This window comes from Eublepharis macularius, chromosome 7 (assembly GCF_028583425.1).
Source record: "Eublepharis macularius isolate TG4126 chromosome 7, MPM_Emac_v1.0, whole genome shotgun sequence".
NCBI classification, from domain to species: domain Eukaryota; kingdom Metazoa; phylum Chordata; class Lepidosauria; order Squamata; family Eublepharidae; genus Eublepharis; species Eublepharis macularius.
Genome location: NC_072796.1, coordinates 104,314,384 through 104,329,400, shown reverse-complemented (window position 1 = coordinate 104,329,400; position 15,017 = coordinate 104,314,384). Strand labels below are relative to the sequence as shown.

At 42.9% G+C, this 15,017-nt stretch overlaps 1 protein-coding gene across 1 annotated transcript in view; it reads right to left on the bottom strand.

Annotated features, from left to right (window-relative positions):
• Positions 1 to 935: 935 nt before the first annotated feature.
• The window catches only part of RALYL (RALY RNA binding protein like), a 205,340-nt gene continuing 191,258 nt past the window's right edge, over positions 936 to 15,017 (bottom strand). The window contains exon 8 of the mRNA XM_054985052.1: positions 936 to 967. Within this exon, the coding sequence (XP_054841027.1) occupies positions 950 to 967 (18 nt within the window). The 3' untranslated portion in view covers positions 936 to 949. The remainder of the gene's footprint in view (positions 968 to 15,017) is intronic.

The window sequence follows — 15,017 nt, the reverse complement described above, 5'->3', positions numbered from 1 at the left end:
GACAAATGAAGTTTATAGTTGAACATCAAAAAGAAAGCCATTTCACACAAGAGGCTAACTTTATGGGGGAGGGGCACCCACACCCAGCCAAGGATGTCGATTGTTCAGTATGGCAACACTTGTGGAGGTTCGTCTTTTTGAATCATGTTTATCCAGGACCTCCAGAGCGTGCTGATCAAAAAGTACAATGGGGTAACAAGAAGGATGAAATTACAATAAAAGAACGTTTGAGTGTGAAAGTTTTGAGTAATTAAAAATCAAAATTATTGTTTCAATTGTTTTCAACAGGATAGCATTGTGCAGAATCAAATCTAGCATTTGCAAGTTGTAGCCTTTGCAGTGTAAGTCATACACTGAAATAAACTGAATGCGAAACATATTATTTTGCCCTTCATTATGACCCCCAGCTAATGAATGTATTTAGTTTTAAACATGAATATAAATAAATAAAAATAGTTAAAATACTACTCAACATATTGAATCATAAATCTTTGATGATCTCATTTCTGTTATGCTGTAAACATTTAAGTGCAATATCACCTGACTTTAAATATGATGAACCATAAAACATGCTAATCATAAAAATAGCTTTTACAAATATACATTTGTATACAGTGTCTCCTTCACTTTTTAAATATGTCCTTCATATTATCATACAATTCATTGGCCCTTTTGACATCAAAATTAAAAAAATAATACCAATAATTAGCCAGGAAAAAACACATTTACAATCTAAACCATAAAAATCTGACAATTGTACAGCTTTAGAACATATAAGAAATGGAATTTTTAAGTTTTGAATGTAATCTCCATTTCAAGAAATAGATTCAGTTTTTCATAAAAATTGAGTCAAAAGTGTTGTTAGCTGGCGAGAAACTTAAGTTCACATTTCCACATGAGGAAGTTGGTGAATTCTCAGTTTCCAAAGGGAGTGGATGGGATTTCCAATTCATTTAATTTGTAGAAACTATAAAATAAAACAAGTGTTTTAGTTTGAAAAGAGGAAACAGGTATAATAAATTATACATCAATACTGAATCACACTTCTTCATTCCCCATCATCCTACTTAAACCCAATGGGTTGGATCCTGAACAAAATCCCCCCTTGTGCTAGAGCTCTTGCACAAGCAGAAATACAATAAAATGACTGCAGAGTCCTCTTGCATTAAATCAGACCTAATGTATCTCCACTTGTGTTTTCATTCGTGCAAGATCCTGTACAGCCAATTTCTAGGCACTGTAATATATAGGGAGGAAACTGCTAGGTGTTGCACAAAATCTTGAACAGGCAGAACTGCGCTATGCCTGTTTATGTTTCTACATGTGCACTGTCAGATCCAAACCATTCTCGTCCCATCATTCACTATTTCATTCATTAGTTGTCCCATTTATACCATGCCCTGCAGACAACTTTTTGAGGTGACCAACAAGTCTTATACTGATGAGACTCCAAGTGTGATGTTTCACATTTAGGTCAGGAATGGATTCAAAACAGGGAGCTCAGTCAGTTGTCCGATCCAGTTCATTCCCACACTGATGCTGAAGTATCCAAAGCCAGCTGGTGAGCAGAGGCTTGAGCCTAAGTCCCATCCCATCAACATTCTATCCACACTACACACGAGCATCTTAACTTTAATTATGTTCTAACTGATTACCTGAACAACACACTCTCAAAGAATCATTCATTTCCAGCTTTATACTGTTTTCAGGGTAAAGCCTTGACACTCTGTATTTACTGAAATACCCTCAACAACCACTTAACTGAAATATCCTTTCTGTGGAGATCTAAGATGAGCTGACTGGCGTGAAGAGCTTAGGTTTTTGAAATGGGAGTGAGCAAAACTACATTAATGTAAAACCATACAATTGGCAGTCCTTGTTGAAGCATAGTAACAGATCTATGGAGTCAAGAGCATTGATATTTTGTCCATGTCAAGGAGAGGTCAAACACACACAAAGGAGAACAGTATCTATGTTATTCTGCCTTTGTAAGCACACATAAGAGTACAGCAATTCCAGGTAACTTTTAAATCAATACCTCTATATGCCTTCCAATTTCCCTGTTTTAGCACAACTGCAAAGCTTGTTTATCTACATGTACATTTTTGCACCCTCTTGCATAGCAGACATTCTGATGGTGATTGAGTAATAAGTAGCTCTATAGACCTTGCAAGAATAAAACTGGTGTTGCTTTACATGCACCTTTCAGCTCTAAATGACCCTTCACTTTTTAGTCCTATCTTTACTTTTGCTTGATTGCCTTCCTCAGTTATGTAAGAACAGAGTCTGATTTTCATTTTACATATTGAAGATCTTTTCATAAACCAGTTATGTGCACTAAAAAGCCTCATTGGCTATGATTCAGAATCAGCATTGCTAACTATATGGATCAAAGACACAAATGTTGCACCTGCCATTCAAAAACTGGTGGTAATTAAGCAGTCTCATAAGCAAAATGGTGATGGTGTTTTATTTCAATGTACTACTTTGCTCTCTTATTTGTTTTAAAAGGAATAGAAAATAAAACATCTAACAACACTCAAAACTCTGTTATTGCCAGAATGATAGATATATGATTAACTCCAAATAATAGAAAAGGTGTTTAATTTCAGTATTTTCTGCTAAATTCTGTAAAATTTATCACTTACTGGAGGGCAGCTGTGGCAATTTTTAAAAAAATCTACAAACTCACTTTTCTGGGGGGAAATTATTTATTTTACAAATGAGACATTAACACAAAGATGAACAACTAACCTAAACAAGGATGAAAACTAACTAAATTCTAGCAACACATATTTTCATGTGATGCCACTGTAAAGAAAATCATTACCCCTCCACCCTTATCATGATTCATACCATCGTTAAAAGTGGCTAATGTGAAAATATTTTGTACTCATATCACCTGTCAAAACTAAATAAAATATTCTTATTCATTATACCATTATTACCATTTCCCCATGGGAAAACGTCTTACTCCTATCTGCAATCATTTTCCTTTGCTATAACTTTTTACATAGCTATGTTCCCCAGAGAGGATTCACACAGTTGCCATTCCATCTTGCAGGATGGTTTGGGGTATTATGGAAAGGCTTATATCATCACAGCTTTAGCTGTCATAAGGCTAAGCTAAGCATGCATCTGAATTCTTTCCTGATAGGAATTCTCTCTGGAATACGTTGTTTCAATCGAAACCCATGCCAAGGTGTAAGATGTATTATTTTTCTTCACATTCTGTGTTGCAAGTGTTTATTTTTTAATTAGTTAATTCACTCATTTATTTATTTAAAACATTGTATGCCACCTTTTTACCCAAGTAGGGTCTCCCAAGGTGGAGAACATTAAAATATTAAAACATTTAAAACAGCATTTAAAATAGTATAAAAATAATTCAATAAACACACACACACAACACCAAGAACTGGGCGGCGGGGGGGGGGGGAGTTTCTGGGTTCTTTTGGCAGTAAAATGCATTTTTGTTAAGCATTTTATCTTGCATTTCTTGCTGTACACAGCCACTCAAGAGAGCTCACAGTGAATGCCTAAGCTAGCAGACAAGATATTAACATCACAACGCTGAGCTTCCAAATGATGTTGACAGCAACAAGCCATCCCATCCTACATACAAACAGCACATGATCCAGCTTGATATCCATCCAGATAAAATGGCCTTTCTTTGACTGTGGTACTGAGCTAAGTTACAGGCTCCACTCTGAACAGGGACTCAAGGTGGTGTGCATACGGTGCTAGCCAAAACGGGAAGACAAAAACAGTCTAATTCAGAATAACTAAAACATTAATACCAAGTCCTTACAACGTTCATAGACCGAGAGCCCAGCAATTTCAGTTCCATCAAATGTCCATCTAAATAAGACAGCCTTGTGTTGTTTGCGGAACTGCATCAGAGCCGTTTCAGGACAGATCCAGAGGAGTTCGCCGTGTTAGTCTGTAGTTGCTAAACAGTAAAGAGTCCGGCAGCACCTTTAAGACTAACCAACTTTACTGTAGCATAAGTTTTCGAGAACCACAGCTCTTTTCGTCAGAGAACCAACAATAAAGTTGATTAGTCTTAAAGGTGCTACTGGTTTCAGCATAGGAATGATATGTATTCTGCAACTGTATTCTGTACCAGTGCAAGCTTCCAGATCATTTTAAAGGGACGTTATATTTATAATTATAATTAAGGAAGTACAGATTGCTCATCATAAGCTCTATTCACATGTTACAGTGAATGCACAGATATTCTGCCTGCATGTGCATACATATATTTGTAATAAAGACCCAATGCACCTTCAGTTTATGAATGAAACCAGGGACCAGTACCTGGGTAAATGTCGGGTTTGTATCATACATTCAGCTGTAGATGTGTTGTCTGTAGCATGAGAATTACTTAATGCATATACAAAGAATAATCAAGCGAGCATACATTGTACACAGACTGTATGCACATTCACTGTAACCTGTCAACAGGGCTACAGAGTTCTATGCAAGGAAAATGTCGGTGACATTGCTGCATGTTTACAAACAGCTAGGAGACTAGATTAAAAGATCACAGACAACAGAGTTTTAAGATGAGGGGGTCAAAACGGGAGAAAGTCCCTATAGATATGGCCTGCATATCAAAGAAAAAGAGAAGGTAGGAAGGAGAGAAGGAAGGAGGGCAGGCAAGCATATTTTTCACGATATAGTTTCCACGCTGAAAAAACATTTTCAAGGACAGTTTTTCCTAATGACACTCTAAGACACATGAAAAATCGAATACTGAGAAGATGTGTTCACTGGAGACAGCTGTATGTGGAAAACATTCAAGGTGCACTGGAAGTCAGTGAAGAGGATAAGAAAGAGGAGGAGGAAAGCAGTCAAAGCAGTCGCAGCACTGAGGGAACAACACAGAACTCAGCTGTTTTGAACATGGGCCGTCGTCACACGGGCATCTCTTCCGTTAAATTTACAGCATGTAGCGTCCTACCTGTTATCGGCACAGTAACGTTTCTTTGGGTCACCTAACGGCTCTTTGCGCCACCAGCTGTCCACACCGAAGCACTCTGTTCTGTTCTCTCTAACTGCGCAGAAGCAGCTCCTCCCCCTTTTTTAAAAAAAATTATTCAGGCGTTTAATTCCGCTATAACGGAATAACAGCATATAAACATTCCGTTAGAGCAAAACATTACGACCCTTTTGTTTTTCCAGCTTTGAAATTATATAAATAGCCCTTTGCCCACAGAAAACTCCCTGTCTGACGTGATCCCCATCGCTGAAGACTCTGCCATGGCGATTGAGTCATTTTTACTTCAGCAGAAAGTTTGCATTGTGTTATGTCGTTATGGCGTTATAAGGACATAATAAAATAAAAAAAAGGGAGTCGCAGGAAGAAATGGATTCTGGGATTGAAGGGAGGGCATAGGACGTTGCGAGGCGAAATACATCGATGTGAGGCATTCACACTGAGGCGCAAAATATCGCAACTATCAAGCAAAAAACAGCAATGAGGAAATCGCATCAGTGTTGGAATAAGGTGGGTGTTTGCCGGGAAATAGTGCCATTTTAGCGCTAAATAAAAGCCCGTGTGACGACGGCCATGGTCAGTATACAGGAACAGATTTTCTTGCTTTACACTAGACAAATGACTATTTGATTGTGATGGAGTGAAAAATTACTGCTGTGAAAGATCAAGAAAGGATTACTAACCCATGGGAGAAACAGTAATATTAAAGCTGAACCATTTCAGCTGCATATGTGAAAAATAGTTTTTCTTAGGATTTCTTCCCATTGATTCTGATTTGCCTGCACATAACAGGGAAGAGAAGCAGCACCAGTTTTGCTCCTGGTAATTCTTTCCTTTTGAAAAATAAATGACAATATGAAATGATGGTTCAAGAGTCTGATTGGCAGCTTGGCTCAGGCGGGTCTGTCTCCAATGCTGATCAAGAGCCAATGTTGAGGGGCAGGAGCCACCTCCTTCTACAAAAGGAGTGGTGGACCTGCATGGTAAGTGCACCTCCCAGGTCCTCAGCCCTCTTCTCGTCCCTTGCTACTTGGGCCAGCCAGTTCTGTTTGGCTGGCCCGGCGTTTGAATCTGGGCCATGTAGGCTCTGTCCCCACCAGGGCAGCTGGAAATCTGCACCAGCCTCTAATATGGAGGCCAACCAGCATCCTGGTCTCCTCCTGTAAGGCCTGCAACGGATCCCCCCAGTTATGTCTAGGCGTATGCATTTCCTTTTGAAAAATAAATGACAAAGTGAAATGATGGTTCAAGAGATATTTTATGGTGTATAAATTTTTTGGAACCATACAACACTTTGATGCAGTGGAACTGAGTTCTTGGAGTCTCTTTTCTATTATAAACTTTGCTCTAGCTGTGGCCCCTTTTCTTTTTTCCCTCTCAAATCAGCTTTTTCTTTGAACTCATAACTTGCAGCAGAGCTGTGTTTATGGAAACATGGAAACACAACCTTCCATGGTGGAGACTTTGTCCAGAAATGGTGAACACACTACTGGTAATGAAGAATCCAATACAATATCATTGAGCCCCAACACTGAGCCGCCCCTGTATCCCAGAAAGGTATAGCCTCCGGTTACTTTCAGGAGGGTTACTTTACTGGAGGGTTGTATCAGAGAAGACAGTTTACCATTTCTGGAAGAGCTTCAAAGTTCAGCCTGACTCTCATGGGAGCTGAGGCACTGCCCTAGGTCTCTTCCTTTGCATTTCCGTAGGGTTTTTTTCCCATTTCAAATTCTCCCCATATGTTATCTTGCTGTAGTTATTACAATATCTCTGTAAGGTAAGCCAGTATGATTATTCCTAAATTTCAAAGAGGGAGACATAAGGCTGAGAGAGAGTAGCTTGCTGGGTCAGGCTTTTCGCAAGCATGAGTTGAGAAGATTCACCAAGGTGGCTTTATAATAAGACTCTGCCTCATTCCCTGCCCCTGACAGCAACAGATGGTCTTTCCCACCTTGCTTCCTCAGACATCTTTCAATACTGTGTGGCAAGACACACATGCCCCATGGGGTTTCCAGAATTCCTAGCAGAGGCAGAGGGCACTGGCAGTAAGAGGTGGGGGAAGACACGAAGCTCCACTTGTTGAGCCCCAATGGTCACTCCCATGCTTTCTGAATGTCTGTATTAGTAAGGCAATTGGACTCCATTTTTTGGACTTCAAAGAATGGTCTGAAGGCACATCACACAATCCTATTACTAAAGCTAAGGAGATCTTGCAAGCTGCCTGGATAGGACCTCCTGGGACCCCTGTATAAGCTGCTTTAAGCTCTTTGGAGGAAAGATGAGAGGAAACAGGCTGTGTGAGCCCATTGATCCCATTTTTCATTACAACAGCAAAAGAAGTCAATAGGGAGTAAGGACTGAGCATTTCCTTTCTTGTATATGCACCAACATCTTTCACTTTGTTTTGGTTTCTTCAGCTTTATCACTTTTTATGTACAGATAAGCTTTAAGACTTCCATTTTCTACTGCTCTAGTCTTACATGTTAGCACCATCTCAATGTGATGTTCTGTGATAAAGTGCTACCGAAGCTGTAGTCAGTACGATCCTCCCTAAGCAATTACTTCCTTGTATAGTAAGCCTCAGAACCAGTTTATAAATAAAATGTACATTTGCACTTTTGTGTTCAACTACAAAGCACAGCAATCAAGAGATGAGCATACAAGGGAATGGATATAAAATACTGAAAAAGCAGTAGTAGTCACCCCTGAGTTTTCAGGCGTGACCCTACCTTTCATGAAGACATTATTTCATCTAACAGGGGAAAAAATCCCAATATCTGATCAGCATTCCTGCACCTAAAGTATTTGTCAGAAAGTAAATGCTCGTCAGGGGGTCTATAATAATTTACTTTCAAAAATTGTACCCAGTAGCCATATTGTGTATATATTGGCATAGTTGCTTAAGGCCAATAAAAATTATCCAGGTGACTTGACAAACACAAATGTTTAGTTCAAGACTATAGCAATCCTTCGTATGCACGCTCGCACACACATATACATGAACACATATGCACACATACCCACACGTGCTTATTCTGACATCTAATCAGACTTGCCTCAGTATTCTTCTCTGGTTCTCATCTTCTGCCTCCTTCCCTGTTGGTTTATTTATTTATTTATTTACTTAGATTTATAGTCTGCCCTCCCCAACCAAGTGGGCTCAGGGTGGATTACAACAATTTAAAACACAGTACACAATACATCAGGAATAGCCATTCAAAATATAAATAATACAAATCATTCATTTAAAACATTGGCACCATATAAATACAGCTATCAAAATTGCAAACATAGCAGCACGTTATACATTCACCTATAGACGATCGTATAACGATGTGAGATGACTTTGGGCGGAAGGGCACAGAAACTCACCTCCCCCCACTGGGGGGAGGGGCACCGCCCAGCATCACCCATATGCCTGGCAGAACAGCTCCGTCTTGCAGGCCCGGCAAAATGATAACAAGTCCTCCCGGGCCCTGGTCTTGCAAGACAGAGCATTCCACCAGGTTGGGGCCAGGGCTGAAAATGCCCTGGCCCCAGGGCTGAAAGAGTCCTCTGGGGCTCATATGGGGAGAGGCAGTCCCGCAAGCACGATGGTCCCAGTCCACTTAGGGCTTTATAGGTTAGTACCAAAACCTTGAACCTGATTCAGTATTCCATGGGTAGCCAATGCAGCTGGCGCAGTACCGGTGTTATATGCTCCCATATTGGTGTTCTGGTGATAACTTGCGCCGCTGCATTCTGCACCAGTTGTAACCGCCGGATCAGGCTCGAGGGAAGCCCAGCGTAGAGTGCGTTACAGTAGTCCAGTCTAGAGGTGACCATTGCTTGGACCACTGTAGTCAAGTTGCGAGATAACAGATAGGGGGCAAGCTTCCTGGCCTGACAGAGATAGTAAAAAGAGGACCTGGCAACTGCTGAGACCTGATCCTCCATTTTTAAGGAGGAATCAAGAATCACCCCCAGGCTCCTAACTCTCGGAGCCAGTGTAAGCACTGCCCCATCGAGCACAGGAAGCCGGGGTCTCGAATCCACATTTCCACGACTCAAGTACATGATCTCCGTCTTCGTAGGGTTCAGTTTCAGTCGACTTTGTCTCAACCATCCAGCCACAGCCTCAAAAACACGCTCCAGGACATCTGGGGCTGATCTGGGCCGGCCGGCCATCAACAGATAAAGTTGGGTGTCATCTGCATATTGGTGACACCCAAGCCTGAAACTCCGCACCAGCTGGGTGAGGGGGCGCATGTAGATATTGAACAATAACGGGGAAGTATCGCTCCTTGTGGCACACCGCATTTTAGTGGCCTACGAGATGATAGCCTCTCCCCTAGTGCCACCCTCTGTCCCCGATCATGGAGAAAGGAGACTAGCCACTGTAGTGCTGTCCCCCATATCCCCACATTGGCGAGGTGGTGGGTCAGAAGGTCATGGTCGACCGTATTGAACGCTGCTGACAGATCCAATAAAATCAGCAGCGCCAATCCACCCCGATCCAGCTGCCTGCGGAGATCGTCTGTGAGGGCGACCAGCAGCATCTCCACCCCATGTCCTGGGCGGAAACCGGACTGGAAGGGGTCTAGGGCTGAGGTTCCCATTGCTTGTCTCATGTAACAATCAGACATATCAGTGCCAGCCTCCCCCTTGGCTATCTAATTAGAACTATGAGAGTTGCCTTGCTCGACCAAAGGCGCAACTTTATCTGCCCAACACCAGCTAACAATATGCCTATGGAAACTCCCAAGAAGGAATGCCCAACTCCTGTTGTTTAGAGGCTCTGCTTAGCTGTCATGGTTGATAATTGTCACAGACAGAATTATCTTTCATGAATGTACCTAGGTGCTTTGGGGGATCTTTGGAGAACTACAGGGGACATTTTGTTTCCCCTCCTCCCCTATTTCCTCTCTCCTATCCCTGAAAGTCCCCATAGTCCCTTCCATTTTCATGCTTCCTTCTCTCGTTCCCACCCACCAGCCAACCTACCTATCTGCCCCTCTGTCTTCAGCTTTCCCAACTTTCCTCCTTGTCCCCAACCTCCAGAAATTTCTACTTGGGACCACTATGGCCCAGTTGCACAATGCTGGTTGCTGGACTGGGCCCAGTTGTGCAGAGCTGGCCACCAACGCAGGCCCAGTTGCATAGTGCCAACCACTAGGCTGGCTCAGTTGCACAGTGGGGAACCCACAAGGACTTGTAACGGGCACCTCACTTTTTCCAGTATCTTCCTCCCTACACTATTTCCTCTTTCCCCTCCTCTTGGCAACACCCACATCCTCACCTTTCCCTGTTTCCTTTTCTCCTTCTCACCCATCAGCCAACCTACTATTTCTCCCTTCCCATCTTCAGCTATTATTATTATTTATTTACTTCACTTATACTCTGCCTTTCTCCACAATGGGGACCCAAAGCAGCTTACATCATTCTCCTCTTATCCATTTTATCCTCACTACTACCCTGGAGGGGACCCTTCCTCATTATCCTGCCTTTTACTGACAGAAACTAAGGCTTGAAAGCTGGCAATACTGTTGTGGTTGCCTAGAAATTTTCACTGAGCACATTTGTTCCTAAAGCTACAGGTTCCATTTCTATTATTTTGTTTTTTTTAAACCCCTCCTTTTTAAAATTTCAGATTTTTAGGCAAATCTGTGGCATTTTCAGGTTTAATAGAAACATCTGTCTTGTCTGTTCATGGCTCCAAAGTCTGGATTTAAGTATCTACAGATTTGGGTATGCTGAGAATTAGATATAGTAGAATCTTGTGGTAGTGACTGAGCCCCAGATGTACAGCACTATCCTATGCAGAGTTATTCAATCTAAACTCATTAATTGCAGGGTTTGGTCTGGAGGAACTCTGCAGTTAAATGTGCATTGTGTAAAGCAATGCTTCCTTTTGGTTGCCCTGAACTTATTTCCCATTGGATCCACTGGCTAACTCTTTCCAGTTTCATGGGAGAGGGAATAAATGGTTGAATCACATACAGGGCTGGATCAACGGGGGGGAGGCAGGGGGGTAGTCTGCCCCGGCGCTGCCAAAGAGGGGGCGCCGGGCGCAGTTGCCAGCCCCAAGAACACGTTGCCAGCCCCAGGAGCACGCCTGGGGAAAGGCGAATGGTGCGGGCGGCCTCCCAGTCACCCGCGCTGCCTTTTGCCTTTCCCCAGGACAAGGGAATTATGGAGCTGCCTCCAGCTCTGCGGCACGCCAGGACAGCCGGCTTGCTGCGGGGGCAGGGGGGCGCCCCAGCGTGATGTCACGGGAGCGCGAGTGCGCTATGCATGTGCGCGTAGAGCCTGACTACGGTTGCCCTGGGCGCTGGCAACCGTAGATCCGGCCCTGATCACATATCCAAAAACTGGCTGCAATCCTCTATCCTCAGGTTAGGTTTGGAATACTTATAGCTGCGACATGAGCTGGCCTACTTCTTGGTTCACTAATCTCTTTATTCACTTTGGACCTCAATCCGAATCAGTGGTAGGCAGTCTCCAACGTAGTGCCTATGGGCACAATTGTGCCTGCTGACACCTTTCCTGGTGCCTACCAAGTGTTTTCAGAAAGTAGGTGGAGTCTGATTGGGCTTTTGCAAAGTATGGCTTCAGATTGGCCATTGGAGTATTAATTGGCTGTGCAGATTTTTAAAAACATTACTTTGGCAGAAATTGCTTCCACAGCACGAGAATCTTCACTTTGTGACTGAAGGTAAGCTGTAGCAGTCATTTTCTGACTGGCTCCATCTCCTGCAGCAGTAAGGTTGCCAGCTCTTGTTTGGAAAATTCCTGGAGATTTTGGGAGATGGAACCTGGAGAGGGTGGGGTTTTGGAAGAAAGGGGCTGCAGCAGGGTATAATTCCATAGATCTCACCCTCCAAAGCAGCCATTTTCTCCAGGCAACTGATCCCTGTCAGCTGGAGATCAGTTGTAATTCCAGGAGATCTCCAGGCACCACCCAGAGGCTGGCAACCACATGCAGAAGCCATTTTGTGGCAGCCATTTTGTGGCAGCATTCCAAATGTGCCTGCAGGCTCAAAAAGGTTGGAGACCCCTGGGCTAGGATGTCAGACTAGGGATCTGGGAGACCCAGATTTGAATCCTCACTCAGCCACAGAAACCTGCTGGGTGACCTTGGGCTAGTCACACATTCTCAGCCTAAACGACCTCACAAGGTTATTGTGAAGCTAAAATGGAGGGGGAAATGATGTTATAAATAGCTGCGGGTTTCCACTGGGATGCAATGAAAAATATAAATATCTAAATAAATAAATATAACCACAGTGTCTCAAACAGTATCTTATGCTAAGTAAACTAGCCCATTATTCCAGGAAAAAAGGGGAATCTGTGTATACAATAACCAACAGATTCTGCTGTCTAGCAGTTGAACTTAGGCTGGCTATTGACATAATACCATCAGTTTTGACATTGCACTGGCATTCCAAATCCTAACCAGAATTAATGAGAAGACGGGACTGCAACTCGCACAGATTGGGTCCTTAGTTTGCAGACTGATGTGTGAAAGAATGACATGCAATCTCATTTCGCCATTCGGTCTGTTTTCAAAAATGTGAATTATGGAGCATTCACAAAAATAAATTACTACGCTTAAGGTTCTAATAGAAAGAAACTGAGCGAGGTAAATGCTCCCATCTGGCTACGCTCATTGAAAATCAGCATACAGGGAATCTGGTGCAAAATAAATCCTATTAGAGCAGTGAGAAGAACGCAGTTAAATCTAGCACAATACTCTGTCCCTGAGCAATTGACAGCCAAATCGAATGGGCTGAGGACAAAAGACCTCTCAGCCGCTCATCTATACAAAATAGGAACAATAAACTGGTTGACTGTGATGTGGCAAATATTAAGCACAATAAGCATCAGGATATTTTGCAATTTCTGGTTTCATGATGTGCTTTTATTACATTTTTTGCAGTCACAGATTATTAGGTTCACTCCTGCTTTAGAGGATGCAGCACCTCAGTATTTATCACGTGTGCTTTTATATTAATGAGTTTTGCTCAAGTAAATAGCTTCCATTGATATTCATCAAGTAGGCAAACCTGTTACCTATACCAAACTGTGGTACAGGACCACTTGGGTGCATGGGGCACCTAAAGGATATGTGTTCATGGACAAGCAAAATTCCAGCTTGCCATAGGATCTATAGCAGGGGTGGCCAAACTGCGGCTCGGGAGCCACATGTGGCTGTTCTAGACATATTGTGCGGCTCCCAGATGTTTCCGAGTATCGCCGTGGCCACACATTTCCATGTCTTTCCCTCCCTTTTCCTTTTTCCCGTCCTTCCTTCTTTCTTCCCATGTCTTTCATATTTTCAATAAAAATGTTGGGGTTGCCAGGTCTGACTCAGAAAATATCTGGGGACTTTGGGGGTGAAGCCTAGCAAGGATGTGACATCACTTTTGTGATGCCACTTCCAAATCAAAGGTCCAGGTGATGGCTCTTCCCAAGCTTCACCCCTTCTGATGATGTCATTTCCAGCATACTGCACCAAAACCCCACCCCTTTCTGTGATGTCACTTTCATGACACTCCCCCAAACTCGCCTCCTCATCTGAAGTCACTTCAATGCATCATGTCTTGTGGCTCTCAAACATCTGAGGTTTATTCTATGTGGCTCTTACATTAAGCAAGTTTGGCCACCCCTGATCTATAGGATCAGCCATCCTTCTCCTAGCAGTCTGTGTAGGTTGAATGGCTCCTAACTGATCCACACTTGACTTCTGGGGGCATCTGTACCCACAGTGCCCCACTGATGCAGCATGGCATATGGTTAGGGTGTTGGCTTATCATTTTGGTTTAAATAATTTCTTAAGGACAGGACTCAGAGGGCTGCTGATGGAGACCAGTTGTTACCACTGAGGGGCTTGTCCTGTGTGGTTGCACAAAGCTCTCTCTTATCCTCCATGTTTTTTAAATTTCTGTGTAAAAGCCCTTTGGAGAAATCATTAATGGTTTTGGAGTGGACCATTATCAGTGTGCTGATGACATGTATTTCTTTATCCAAATTGCTTGGCAATGCTGTAGAAGGCCCGAGTCATTGCTGTGGTTAAATGGCTAATGGTGGTTGAATCTGAATCCTGACAAGATGGAGGTGATGCTGGTTTGGAAGGCTGAGCTCTTGAAGGCCGTTTTACTTCCCAAATTTCATGGGGTCCAGCTGACAGTTGCTGACTCAGGGCCAAACTATACTATATGTTTTACAACAACAGGATTTGAGTCCAGTGGCACCTTAAAGAACAACAAGATTTTCAGGGTGTAAGCTTTTGAGAGTCAGAGCTCCCTTCTTCAGACATAAATAGGAATGGAGATCTCTGAGCCTTATTTTTCAACTAGTTTTCCTCATTACCTCACACCATCTATGGAGAATATTCTTGTAAAATCTGTAGGGGCCAAATCTGGTGAGGAACTTCAGTGTGGGGGGGGGGGGAAGAGAGGCTACCAAAGACTGGAGGGGTGGTGAGGGGCCTTTGGAAGTGCAGTGCTGGAGAAGAATGGCTGAAGGGATTTCAAGAATGGGAGATGTCAAAAAACTGAAGTTGTGCACATGGAGTAAGCCAAAGGAGAGAGCATGTGAGAATACTGGAAAGGAAAACGAGAAGTCTAAAGGGGGCTGTGGGCTGCAGAATGGGGTGAGACAGTTAAGGAAGCTAGTTTAGAAGTAATGGGAAGGGTTTTTAATTTGTTTCCCATTAACTCCATAATTCACACTCCATGCTGCAGTTTATATACAGGGCTGAATTTACAAGGCATGTGATGATCCAGCAAAAAAACAATCCACAACATTTTGCTGCAGTTGCCTTTTGTGCCAATCTGATCTGGGAAGAAGGAAGCACAGCAAAAGCCATTGTTTTGGTCTACTGGTAGTGACAGAAGTGTGGTTTTAGAGGAGGCCAGAGATGTCCTCCTGATCTATTCCTTTATCCACAGATCCCACCAAGTAAAAGCAGGTGTATGCAACTACGAATGAGAACCTCTACATATTTACACGTCTTCTACTCCAGCCCAACAAA